This window comes from Anneissia japonica, unplaced genomic scaffold (assembly GCF_011630105.1).
Source record: "Anneissia japonica isolate Jap-2015-1 unplaced genomic scaffold, ASM1163010v1 scaffold987_len1640505_cov201, whole genome shotgun sequence".
In the NCBI taxonomy this organism is placed as follows: domain Eukaryota; kingdom Metazoa; phylum Echinodermata; class Crinoidea; order Comatulida; family Comatulidae; genus Anneissia; species Anneissia japonica.
Genome location: NW_022714175.1, coordinates 733,929 through 748,296, shown reverse-complemented (window position 1 = coordinate 748,296; position 14,368 = coordinate 733,929). Strand labels below are relative to the sequence as shown.

Genomic DNA, 14,368 nt, shown 5'->3' with positions numbered 1-14,368 from the left:
AATCAAGACAAAAGGTCTTGCTCTTGTCCTATAACAATTCTAAACTGTACCATTAGTGCTTGTTCCACACTTAACCCTACTCATCGCCACCTTGGGCCGTCTTCAGCGAAGAAGGGATTTGCGAGGAAAATAACCAGAAAAATTTTGAGCACATCATTTACATACTCAACCATATCCACTTGATCAATTTTTTTGTTCCCTATGAACTGAATAAATTATTCTGTAATATTTTAATTCCTAATAAATCTTAGAATAATTAGTATTGTAGAAGCAATCATCAAATTTATACGTTTTAAGTTCATATTTACATTTCATAATAAGATATTTATCACAATCAGTGAAATATTTATGATAACTGCAGACGTACTGCTTAAAGGACTTTACTCCAGCTTACAGTAAGATCAGAATTCAAAAACCAATAATCATCCATCTTAATTTTAAAATTTGCATTGCTTTTTTGTATATTTTGTCTACATCCTCAATGTTACCTGTTCAATGAACCTGGCGCAATAAATCATTTAAGGAATGCAGAGCCAGACATCCGTTCACTAGATTTATTCAATTTTTTCAAGAGAATAAAATTGTTTATGTCTTGAAATTTATCAATTTATCTGTAATTCATGTCCAGTTATTTATTGTGATATACAGGTATGGGGAATATCAAGATATGAAAACCTATTATTATTATTATTATTATCATTATCGGTATCATTATCATCTTTTCATTAACATCATCATTATTATTATTGTCATTATTATTACCATTTTTGTCAAATATTTATTATCATTATCATAATTATTATTTTTATTTATTAATATTATTTAGCAATAATATGAAATAAGATGTTTTCTTTTCACTTGTTTAAAATGTTTACCCCTTGATCAAGTGTATGTACGTCCCTTGCTAACCATCTACTGAATTTCAATCAACATCCTAGATATTTTATCTGAACTCGTTTCTTGTCTTTAAACTCTACTCAATCTACCCGCCACAATCTTTCGCCCTTCAATGTTTCCTCTTGAATCCTCCTTGCATCCTCAAACCTCATAATCAGTCTGTGTTCGAGACAGAACGCATTAAACGATATAGTTTACTTCCAAGTTTAATGTTATGTGCAGGTATATGCATATAATTATCATGGCAGTTACTATTATTGGATGCAACCGAGTAATTGACAACAAATGACCCATATCCTATAACAATCAAACAGAGTCCTGTGGATGTAAGCTGAAGCTGACATTACCTTCGGCAGGAACCGTGGTACGCGGTTAACATACACGATGATGTCACATACAGAAGTACCGTATGTTTCCCCATCAATATCAACAAATCTTGTAATTTTAATAAACTCAAATCTACTCTAAACAATTTGCATAGCTCGATGAAAGTGTTACTACGCTACCTGAGAATTGACTAAAACTTGGTGGCAAGAAAAGAAACAAGATTTAAATATGGGGAAAGAAAATCAGAAAAAAAAGAAGATGGATTGCTCATCATAAAAAAAAAAAGTCATCAACTTGTGATGAGACAGGTCAAAGAAATTTAGTTTTAAAATTTTCAATTACAATATTTGATGGCTAAACTGATTACTTTTTAATACACATAATAGGCAATTAAAATAATTGTATTACCAAATTATGAATAATAAAGATACCAAAATATAAAGCCGAAATATATCTATAAATAAAACAACTAAACAGACAGATCATCTTTTATTTATTTTTTAAATTTTATTTATTTAGACACACAACACATGCACCAAGGATTGTTGATAACAAATATAGCACTGTCCTTGTAGACTTTTCATCGGAAAACAAAAGAAATTCTATTCCACATTCCTCCACTATGGTGGTACTCTACCATCTTCTATTTTTATGAGTTTAAAATGAGATTTGTTAGATGAAAATATGAAGAATAGCTTATCGCATACAGTACATTACATACGCAAAATATATTTATATACATTATGCAGATGCCATTAAGTAACTGGTTTACTGGGGTTTTTCATTGGAAATTTGAACCTGATTGGAGACAATTGATTTCATACTTTATATATATGCGGGTACAGTACTAGAACATGATGCATGAACATGGCAATGTCATCACCCTCTTCTAAGTAAGTATATGTAAATGATAGAAATAGTGCTCTAATATTATAGTTATAAATGTATCCGGCTAAGTTCTTTAAGGAAAAAGTTTGTTACAGGGCCGGTGGAACGTTTTTCAAAGTGGGGGTGGGGGGCCCACTTATAAGATAAATGGGAATATGAATCATGCAGATCTGGAGTCAAACCTAGGGGGTGGGGTCAACATTTTTCCCAAAAACAAAAGGGGATCCGGGGGTCCTCTCCCTGGAAAATTTTGATTTCTAGATGGCGGTAAATGACCTTTCTCAACTTTTGAGCTAGGTGTTTTTGATTCCTAAATGGCGGGAAATGAGCTTTTCCGACTTCTGAGGTGTCTTAATTACTTTAAAGTTCTTCAAAATTCAAGGTTTTCCCCTCTTGAAAATGGTCAGGTAATTTTTTCCCATTGTTATTACAGGAAATAGGCCTTATGTGTGTATACATACATTTAAAAAAATGAGTAGTTGCATACGTATTCTTTTTTCAATGAATCGATAAGCTCCAAAGAAAAGGGGGGTCCGGGGGGTTCTCCCCCGCGAAAATTTTGATTCTTAGTAGGCGGGAAATGAGTTTTCCCGACTTCTGCGGTGTCTTTGAATTACTTTCAAATTCTTCAAAATTCAAGGCTTCTTGAAAATTTATTATGATGAATCAATGAACCCAAAGAGAAAAGGGAGGTTCAGGTTCTCCCCAAGGAAATTTTGATTCTAAATGGTGGTAAATGAGCTTTCCCGACTTCTGAAGTATCTTTTAGCGACTTTAAGTTCTTCAAAATTCAAGGTTTTCCCCTCTTGAAAACGGTCAGGTAAATTTTTCCCATTGTTATTACAGCAGAAAGGCCTTATGTGGGTATACATACATAAAAAAAAATTGAGTAGTTGCATACGATTTTTATTTTCCATGAATCCATTAATCCCAAAAAAAAAGGGTGGGGGGGGTTCTCCCCCGGGAAAATTTTGATTCCTAGATGGCGGGAAATGAGCTTTCCAGACATTTTAAGTGTGTTTTAATGACTTTTATGTTCTTCAAAATTCTAATTTTCTTATTGTCAAAAAAATTAAAAATTAAAAAAAACAGCTCACGGGTCCTGAAAAGGTAGGTCTAGAATTCCTTTTTTTTCATTGCCCAAGGGAGGGTGTCCCTCCCCCAGATATGCCAATGTGAATTATTAGAAAATGTAACTTGGTAGGGGACTGGATAAACATTCTCTTTCCCATCCTTCTCCTCCTTCCCTCTTTCTTTTCTTGCATTTCTTTCCGATCATACAAAAATCTCCAGACAATATATTTTTTGTCAGTTTCGCCGGCCAGGTGTTAGTAGTCTCGTGAAAAAAAAATGTCTCCAGCAAGATTTGAACATGAGACCGCTTGCTTTCAAGGCAAGCATCATACTGCTACACCACAGACTTATTGGTGTTGTCACAGATGCTATCCAATGTGTGTACAGTATTTAAAATCATTTGCAACATAGCCTGTTTTCCACTAGGCGAATTTATTTGGGGTAGGCAGATTGGTGCAGTGTGACCCGTTTAACTTCCCGACCTTGAGGTCGAGAGTTTGAACTTCATGCTGTCCATTCTTGACCGGCCATGCTTAGACACCCCAGCTTGTATCGTTGCAAAAAGTATTAACAGTTCGAACTACAGTACTGATAGAAATGTGCATACGCATGAACCAATGCTTTTGATGGACATTAGTAAATTCGACTAGTGTAAACAGGCTTAACCGTTTCATCTCTTCTCTCAATTCTAATCCATTCTATTAAATAAATAAAAAGAAAACAACAAACAGTCAACTTTTCTTGGAAATATAATTTAATAACGTTGCTAGTAAATCTTTTTTTCAATTTCAACCCCAATCCGGTTAGGTGTATTCATTGCCAATTCAATTTTTATATTGTATCATGATTTGATAGTGTTCACACAAATATCAGTCTGTTGCTTTTCTGCACCACTACACAATTACAACGGAATGGAACGATTCCGATTTAGTATTTTGATAAGCATTTCAGCTAATCAATATTCTAAACTCGAAGAGATTCGTAACATATATTGCAGAACCAAAACTCATACGTATCAACCCTCTCTTTGAAGCATACCGTAACCATAAAGATTATTCCCTATTTCTATAGTGTAACAGAAACATTCCTACTTAGAAATACAGTAATAATAAAAGATTGCAAAATTATCATGAACTGTAGGCCTATATTAATACATATTGCAGTGGTTAATGAAATCAAATTAATGTACAGTATCTATTTTACCATAATGCACAAAAGTAATTTCATATTAAAAGTGTCCTTTTAAGAAATATTTCTAGGAATTGTGTATTAACCAAATCATATCCTTGATTTCAAAATATAAAATTACTGTAGTTTAATTTCAAGTGAAGAATTGATTGTGTAACATTTGCAATTTTAAAAGCAATAAATAAAACAATAAACATTAGCTTATTCAGAATCCTGTAATATAATTTAACCAAATCTCATTTGTTTTTGTTTACTTTACTTTTTCAGTTTAAAACACACTGTACCAGCAATAGTATTAATACCTACAAATTGTTTTTATTATTCTAAACAATCAGATAATAGTAAAAAAAGGTTTAAAAGCTCTGACTACATTATGAAGTTTTATGTGGCAACATTTATTATTTGCACATATATGGGCATAATGAAGTCATAATATGACATCATCACAGTATGTACAGTACATGGTATGACATCATATGTACAGTACATGATATGACATCATCATATCATGTACAGTACATGATATGATGATGTCATATCATGTACTGTACATGTACAGGTAAATCACCGGTAATTCCACATGAGACTTGATGGTGTTGTCTGAACTTCACAGGCCCAATTAAAAAAAAAAACATGTTTCTTGTATCCTTCCTTCTTCATTTTGTTTACTTCACAAGCCAAAACACTTGAGAAAATCTTGTAGAAATGCACATACCCCCATAAGCATGAGTATCTGTCTAGCCCAGGGGTGGGCATAAAAATCGGTCGGAGGGCCAAAATGACTTTCTGATTTAACACAAAGGGCCACACCCAAATTTTGATCTTTCCAGTGCACTTTTAAAAACCTCCAAGCACTGCTTTTACACCACTTTATTCCCAGTTTTAATATTACTTTTTACATATGATCGGTGTCGGGCCGTAAAAAACAAGGTGTTTTCTAGCCAATGTTGCTTGGCTAGCCGTACACATAGGCTTTTTAATTCATATTCGCGGGCCGGAAAAATTGCTGTTGGGTCGCATGCGGCCCATACCTTGCCCACCTGTGGTCTAGCCAATGCCTAGAAATAGTGTAAAGACTTATAATGCACTATATCAAGTGACTTCTTATATATTATTTCTACTGAATAATATATTGTGCATGGTGGCCATTGTGAAGAGAATAAAACAAAGCTTCATTCTAGACAAGAAACAGGTGTTTTTTTTTATATGGTCTATTGTACATTACTTTAGGGTGAAATTTTCTATGTGTAGTGGTGCAGAAATCTTATCCCCTTCAAGCTATGTTTAGTTTTAGTACTTATCGTGTAACCTTGTATAATATTTCTCCACAATAACATGGTGTTCCTCAGTTGGGAATAATGCACTGTATGGTAGTACACAGCTCCATTTTACTTTGCGAGTATCACAAAAAAAAATTTACTATAGATTCATAATCAGAACTTGCATAACTGAGATATGCCAAACTGTCAGCTGATTGGTCGTTTTGACAGTTAGCTTTTTCCATGGACTTTGGATCATAAACAACTGTTTAATTCTAGGCCAATGCTATTCAGAACCCACCGTATGTAGATCAGATCATGGAGTAAAGCAGTTAGCAATGAAGTTATTTGTACCAGGCCTTTAACCAAGATTCCTGAAGTGTGCGAGTTTTGGAATACAGGATGAGGCAGGGGTTACCCTTCTAAGTCTTGAGTAAGAACTCTTGTTGGGGGGGGGTGGTTTAGAGGCTGACATCTCAGAACTGAAGCATTTTAGCATGCACATTGTATCTTAATTTTGTTAGGGTATTTTTAACCAAGTGAAGGTAAAATTTAACTTAAGGGGTAGGCCAAACCAAAAAATTAAAAAAACCAGATTACAGACCTGATTACACATTTCTGATTATAAAAAAACACAACTTCCTTGACGTTAACCTCCATTTCAAAGCAGTACGCTATCCAAGAAACACCATGTTATTGTTTTTCAGAATTAGCTAATAAATCTTGACAAACATAATATATAACTTTCTTTTGATATAATTAAGACAAAACAAAAATAAACTTTACATTCTTTTTTTTTCTATACAAAATATTTCCCCATTGCATACATACTTGATTTTTTTTTTATCTCTCCTCACTCTCTTTCCATCTCTCTCATCCATTCATTTCTTTATCTTCTGTTTTACTACTTTGTAGCTTATAGTTGAAAGCACACTTATAATTTATGTAAACAAAGTGTAAATTGTTGGTCGTAATTTCACAGCTGCTGCTAGTTTTGGTTTGTCTTGGAAAGACAATTTTTAAATTTTACCAAGCCAAGATCAGTTATTAACACATATTTCATATACCCCCAATCATTCAGTTTTCTTTTCTACAGCACTCCACTTTCATATTTTATAAAACAGATGCATAACCATTGGAAGTGAATTTTCAAAAGCTGTGCAGTTAACAATTAACTGAAGTCATGCACTTTCGCCCAAAATGTCAGCCTAAATAAACAGGCAATTTATGACAATTAAAACCAAACTGCATCTAGCTAATTAAAATTCCTAATTAACTGAAAATATCATATTGGGACTAATTTTTTTCCTTGCTTCTTAAATCAGTTGTAAAATTTTCAACCTGAAAAAAGACAGAACTAAATCTGTCAAAAAATACAATAAAGAAATATATTTATTTTTCAGTAGGCCTTTCTTGTAATTTTTTATGGTACCTCAATAAATGTTGCTCCATTATATTGCTGTGAGCATATCACATTATATTATCCATTAATTACTTAAATAGAATTTAACATTAATATGCAATATGCTAGCATATACACAAAACATCTTAATGTATGACATGCAATGTACACACATATCAAATATTTGTTGTATAAATTATTGAACTGCACTGTTATGAAATAATTATGAGAAAATAATTGGCAGGCAATAATAATAACTATGGAGACTTTCCTTTTTGTGGACAAATGGTAAACTACTTCAGCTGTTAACTTGTTGAAGTCAGTCACATGTTTAACCTAGATCACAGCCATTTACAGCCCATTACTGGATACTAATCTACTTGAGACACTCCGTATTTTATGTTGTTTAAAAATAAATTCCATTGATAAATGGAAGTTTATGAATAGATCTGTGATTTAATCACTTCACTTTTTTTTAAATCGTTTCCACAATTTTAAGGATAAACATACTGTACTGTATTCCCAGGGCTTCAAATTTTAAGTGAATTAAAAATTTATTTTTTGATTAAGATAATGATACCACTACTGTTGTTAAAATATCTGGACAGTAGTTCATTTGTACCTGATCCTTTGGTTTATAAGATTGTGATAAGTTCTCATTTGCTGCCTGTGTTAACTTGCTTGTTCCCATGTAACTTATATGGGAAGTAGTGTTGCGGTGGAATGTAAGATTTAGCTGAATAAACACATCCTTTCTCGTATGTGTACGTTGGAATGTAAGGATGAAACGCAACAAGTGACTGTTGATGCTGTTCATAGGCTATTAGACGATCAATTTCTGCTGCCATTTCAGAGATCAAATGCAAAATCTGTCGTCGTTCATGCCCCATCAGACAAACTGTACTAGAATCCACAACACGGCGTAAAATCAAAAGATATTTGTGTTTCGTAACGTTGTCACCTTGGAAATGCATCTGCAGATAAGTTTCCAATTTTTGCTGCTGCTGATTCAAATCTTTAAAATCAATAAAGAAACGTGAACACATATACCGCTCAAAGATCTTTATCTGTTTCATGCTTGCGGGCTCGTAGTTCAATGCTAAAAGTTTACAGTACTTTAAAAGACCACCTCCTCTTATTTCTTCTGGACACCTTGTGGCAATAAGCCTCTGGTTCAAGTGGGAGAGAGCTTCCGTAAAGTCCCCATAAAGGCTCTCGCCATAAACAGTTGGATAAAAGTGTTCGTTCATGTAGATGTCTGTCACTTTGTAGAAATTAAGAAGCGAATCAAGGATAATCTGAAATGAGTCGACACTAAATTCAAACTGCCTTCGCATCTCATCCACAAATTTCAACTCCACATTTTTTCCCATGTTGTTTGACAGCGAGATAAGACTCCACCTATCCTTATCTGTAACTTTAAACATCTTATCTACATAAGCTTCTTGCAAAACACAATGAGACATACGCTCTTTTCTAACGCCCTCGGGCAGGAAGTTCAGTAGTGATTCCAGCACAACTTCTCGGATGATGTTTAGGTTCCGAGGGGCTGACAGGTCCACACGAAATATCAAATCCAGGTCATTAAATGGAGTCCTGTTTGGATCCGAACTTAAAACAAAGCTTGCGGCTCCACCATTAAGCCGAATACTATCTACTTTTACTCCTTCACTTTCCAGTTTTTCTTGAACGATATCCACAAGGTCCAGCAGTTGGATCTCCAGTGTGGGAAAATTCCCCCTACCGTGTACCTGAATAGGCTCGATGAGTACATGGTCTAAGCGTTCCACCTGGTCGTAAGTTAAAACTTGCTTGGTACGATTCGATGATTTACAAGCCATGGTGTATGCTCAGAAATGACTGTTAAGGAAGACAAATGAAATATATATTCAAAGTAAAGAAAACGTTTCGAGAAAATTCCACACTAAGCCTATTACCAACAGCAGCAGACGACCCCAACATATGCTGAGTGAAGTGAATTTACGAAACTGTTTCGCTCAGCTGTTTTGCGTTCTAATGACCTGTTTACAGCATATTCTTAAATGAATATAAATCCGCGCTCGTCACCGTATGGTATAGTTAAAATTCATTAAAAACAAAGTAAAATATCCACATTTCTATTTTAAATCCAATTTAACATGTATTTAAGATTATCTGTAAAGTTATTTGTGAATATATGTCGAAATATTACATTAAGAACGAACTATTTACTGAGTAGACATTGTAATTTGAGGGCGGTTAAGTCAATGTTCTGTTATGTCCCATTGGTCGATAAGCTGTCAAATCGAATAGACGTTTGTACTCAACAGGTCTGAGATTGCCTTTTTGCTGTCGGGACCTGGGATCCTGTTGCACCATACCCACAAGGAGAAAAGCAAATTATGCAATTTTCTTTCTTTTACCATGTAGAATTATTTTGTTTATCCTAGGAACTTGTTAAACTCATCTCACGTGGATTGCAATATGACATGAAACATGAGCCTAAAATGTTAAACCCAGTATTGCGCAATGTTTTGATAGGTAAGGAGGCGAGATTTTGGATTGCACCACGATGGTCTCACACCTGTGGTTGAGTCATAATTAAAATGTCTTGTAGCCTAGGGGCTGTTTCTACTGCCACTTCAGAAGAAATTATATATTACTATTATACATTTTTTCTTAATAGTCCCATAATTGTGTAAGGTTATAAATACATTTTGACAGTACCGGTAAACCATTATTATGGGTAAACCGGTAGCCGCGTAACATGATAGAGACGGTTTATATAACTGTAGGTGACGATTAATTATTCTGTTTTATCAATATCGAGTCAGGTGTTTATTCCAACAGGTATTAATATGGGCTCTTGGTCCCCGGATAAATTAAAATAAAATTGTGTATTTGCTTAGAAACAAACGGGTCTTTGGTAGAAAAGTAGAAATGTATCATCATTAATATTATTATTATCTGTCTCTTATACACATCTAGATGTGTATAAGAGACAGGATATATGTAGGCCTAATGGCTTATCCTATATGATTGTTATCAATAGTAATTTATGCTTTTGGGGTTCCCATGTGAGTACATAAATTTGTAAGATGAACTTTCGCAATTTATTTAATAATTTAACATTCAGATTAGTTAAATTCCCCTGAAATTTCATCACAGATTAATAGGTCTTGTGTAACACTGGTTTAATGCCCGGTTTAATGAAGCAAATATAATAGGCCAACATAAATCTAGATACATCATTAGATTTAGAGTAGGTCTAGAAGACACATAATTCCACTGCTGCTGTCAAATGTCTAGATATATTAGATATTTATTATTCTTAAATAAAAATGTAATAAATATTCCACTTGTCTTGCTTCTCTTTTTCTATTTATAGAACCGTGTAAATAGCCATGGAAAACGCTGACACAGCACAAAACACGATGTTTTGTCTGTGGTAAAACTAAAGAGGGCAGTAGCTTGGTCACGAACTTGGCGATACCACTTAAATTATAAGGGGTCTGGTGTTATAGACTAGCACAACTTTATTGGTAGTATTGGTAGTAAACAGTGTTAAAGATAACATTGACAGATAACAGGATTTAATCAATATGGTACTACAGTTGCAGCTTCTAGGAACTGAAATAATCATTGTTTAAATTATGGGCCGACATCTTATCTTACAAGTAACGGCATATAAATTAAAAATAGACTGTACAATACAAGTGGTTTGATTAGACTGTCTCAAGCGTTCTGTCGTTGCATTAAAATCGGTATTATTTCTTCACTAATTATTGACATCCTTGACTGTTTCTCAGTCATCGCTGTCAAAGTTTAGTAGCTTTCTAATTATTTTCTGCGATGTTTGATTTACGATCGTATCTTTTTATACGACCGATTGTCGATTACACTAAATATCCTTCCTGCATAGTCTTAAATAGTCTCAGATCCGTTTTTTTTTTTCAAAAAGTCTCTTGAACATTCTACACTCATCATTTGTGACACTGCATGCTTACGTCATTTAGAACAGAATCATGAAAATAGCTTTGATAGGGTTTCACTACGAATATTAATAAGCCATTTGATAATCGCAACTGCGCATGTCTATGACGAGAAGGTCAATACATAATTATGAACAAACGATTTACAATTCTCTACATTTTTATTACTAACTAACCACTTGTCTAATTTTTTATGTAACTTTAAATGTAGTGGAAGCCATGTTTGCAGCATCAGAAGATCGGAGAGCTTAATATAAATTTGCAATCATGTGCGGACGTGGGTTTACGGTATAGATATTCTTGCATGAGCTGATGTGGCTGTCCCTTTAAATAATGTCATTGCATTTGACTATACAAGAAGAGGCGTTGCATTACGAAATAGTAGATCAACTTCCACGAACTGAAGTCTGCATCTTGAGTGCATATTAAAACTGATGAAAATAAAGTAATACAAGTGGGCTTTTTTTATTTCTAAATATTAATTAGCAAAGCAGGCATGGAATAATTTATATGGTTTATCAGTATAATAAATTAAAGTATCCGGATTTATAGACTGTAAAGTATGATTAATTATCACCGTATTGTGTGATATTTTTAGTGCTACAAAAAGATACGATCTCTATTGATTAATCAATTTCGTAATTGGGAATAGGCCTAAGTATCGTAATTAGGTTGGCGAAATTGCAAAGTGATAAACAATATTATGACCGCCAGATGGAAATAGAAACACGGTTAACTAATGGTAATCATAGTAGGCAATTCAATGATGGTGAATGACGATCATAACCATATTAATAATAACAGTGATGATGCTGAGGATATCAAAAATGCTTATCATCAATAATAATCTTTTATTATCATTAATGCTTTTATCATCATTAATATTATTATTATTAATACTTATTGTTAATGATAATCTTTTATTATCAATAATTAATATTAATGTTATCATTATTATTCATATTATCATTATTATTAATACTTATCTAATAATAATAATCTTTTATTATCAATAATTATTAATGTTATCATCATCCTTAATATTATCATTATTATTAATACGTATTATTAACAATAGTCAATAATTATTATGAGTGTTATTATCATCGTCATTAATATTATCATTATTTTATATAAATTTAGAATATTTCGGTGTGTGATTATAATTATATTCATAACGTATCGAAACCACATCCGGATCTGAGAAGCAATTATTATAATCCAAACGACACTTTCGTGCAAATTACGTACAGCTTCCTCATTTCCCAATCAGTGTTAATTAAATCCCCCATCTCTACCGTACTGTGGTACCGTAATTTTTCTATTAATATTTTGATCAAATTATTATATTTTCGCTTATAGTGTAATAATAATGTTAACAATAATATTAATTTCGATAGCAAATCATTAGTAATAATGAACATGGTTTGATTGTTACGTCATAACTTTTATGACCTATGTATTATATTGATAAATGACGTTGGAAATGAAGTAGGTAATAAATAAGATGTTATATGTTTCTTTTAGATAATACAAGCCATATTTTTTTGTTTCACGAATTCCGTCTTACTTTATTGATATCGTCACTTGCGCTGTGGATTTAATATATCGGTCACAATTTCAGAAGCTATTAAGAGAAACGCAAGTGAAACATAAATAATGTTTGCATTTATAGATGGCTGATGGTTAGAAATAAGTGTGTGATCGCGAATAGTTTTGACTGGTTCATTTCTCGATTATAAATAGCAGTGGTGAATTCAATGGAGCCTAGCCTTCCCGCACCCTCTCCCTAAATTGTTCAAAATTATTTTTTTTTTAAATGGAGAAAAAAAGAAGAAAATAATGTTCAAATTTATGTCTGATTATGGCATTTCCGGCCATCTATAGGTGCCATAATCATACATTTTCTTACGCCAGCTCATCCATGGTGGGGCTGCATCCTCTGTCTGTGAAATTCCCCCTGAGCCCATTGCATTTCGAATTCCTGGATCCGCCACTGTATGTCTAATTTAAATGTACGACAACATTTGAAAAGGGAAAACCCATTAAAAATTCCTATCACCACTAACTCAATTCTCGGTTAAAAATTGATACCAACTTCAGTTAGGCATGGATTGAAACAATTAAGATTTTAACGAGATCCCTATTTGGATTACAAGTCAAGGATAATACAAAAATAGGAGCTGTATTAATTAATTTTGGGCCTGTTAATTTGCTAATAGCATAATTTTTATTTTTAACGTATAGACAAGAAAAGGTAATAATCTTAAATATGCAATTTATTTAATAAAATGTTTAACATATTTTCTTCATGTATTTTTCAACACAGACTAGGCTAATAATCTTCAACTGACATTTGTAGCAATACGGTAGCGTTAAACCGAACTGATGTTAGTTCATTGAAGCAAACGCTGGAAATATTTATAAATTAACTAATTTATGAGGATTGATAATCTATTTTAGGTTTTCTATAATTTTCTACTATCAATGATAATTAACTTACCGTATTCCGTACTCTTGTTATATCTCGTATTTTTTTGATTGCCGATTCGTTTTCTCGTGTCTTCTGTACTATCTGTCGTTAAGTAAAGAAAATTATCAGAATGTTGATGTTAACATCAAGCTCAGTGATCATATGACCCGTGTACAAGATGCAATTCAACGTAGGCGTACACTCAGATTCATTTGTCAATGAGATGACGTCATGACGGAGGTATGACATCACAAGTGCAATTATAGGCTGATATAGCATTGGTCAATTAAGAGCACTTACAATTCATTTGCATAATGCTTACTATTGGAAGTAATTTCTTACTGCATGTTTCTGTTTTCATTGCAAACATGGTTTCTATCGGATATGGGTCTACTGAACATGCCGGGATTTTATAAAACCGCTATATATTGTGCAATACAGACTATCGTGTAGGTGTGGAGATGTGGGCGTGTGTACGTGTATTTCTTTGATAAAGTGCGCACGCAGCTCAGGTGTGCTTGAGAAATAACTCGTGATTTTTTCAAAACTCCAACAATGACAATATAATTATCACCACCCTGTACATGTGGTTACCATCATCACCATCATCACCATCACCATCATCACCATCACCATCATCATTATCATCATCATCATCATCATCATCATCATCATCATCATCGTCGTCGTCGTCATCCTCATCATCATTAAAATCATTATCATTCACACCACCAGCACTATACGCCTATTATTTTAGTCTATTATTATTATTATTAGTAGTAGTAGTAGTAGTAGTAGTAGTAGTAGTAGTAGTAGTAGTAGTAGTAGTAGTAGTAGTAGTAGTAGTAGTAGCATTATCATTATTTTTATTGCTATAATTTTTATTTCT

At 33.2% G+C, this 14,368-nt stretch overlaps 1 protein-coding gene across 1 annotated transcript; it reads right to left on the bottom strand.

Moving 5' to 3' along the window:
• Positions 1–5,533: 5,533 nt before the first annotated feature.
• On the bottom strand, positions 5,534–13,663 carry LOC117108931 (terminal nucleotidyltransferase 5C-like). Its single transcript, XM_033251112.1, has 2 exons — positions 13,510–13,663; positions 5,534–8,895 (listed from the first exon to the last, which is right to left on the bottom strand). The coding sequence occupies exon 2, from the start codon at positions 8,874–8,876 to the stop codon at positions 7,692–7,694; it is 1,185 nt and encodes a 394-aa protein (XP_033107003.1). The 5' UTR covers positions 8,877–8,895; positions 13,510–13,663; the 3' UTR covers positions 5,534–7,691.
• Between the last annotated feature and the right edge of the window lie 705 nt (positions 13,664–14,368).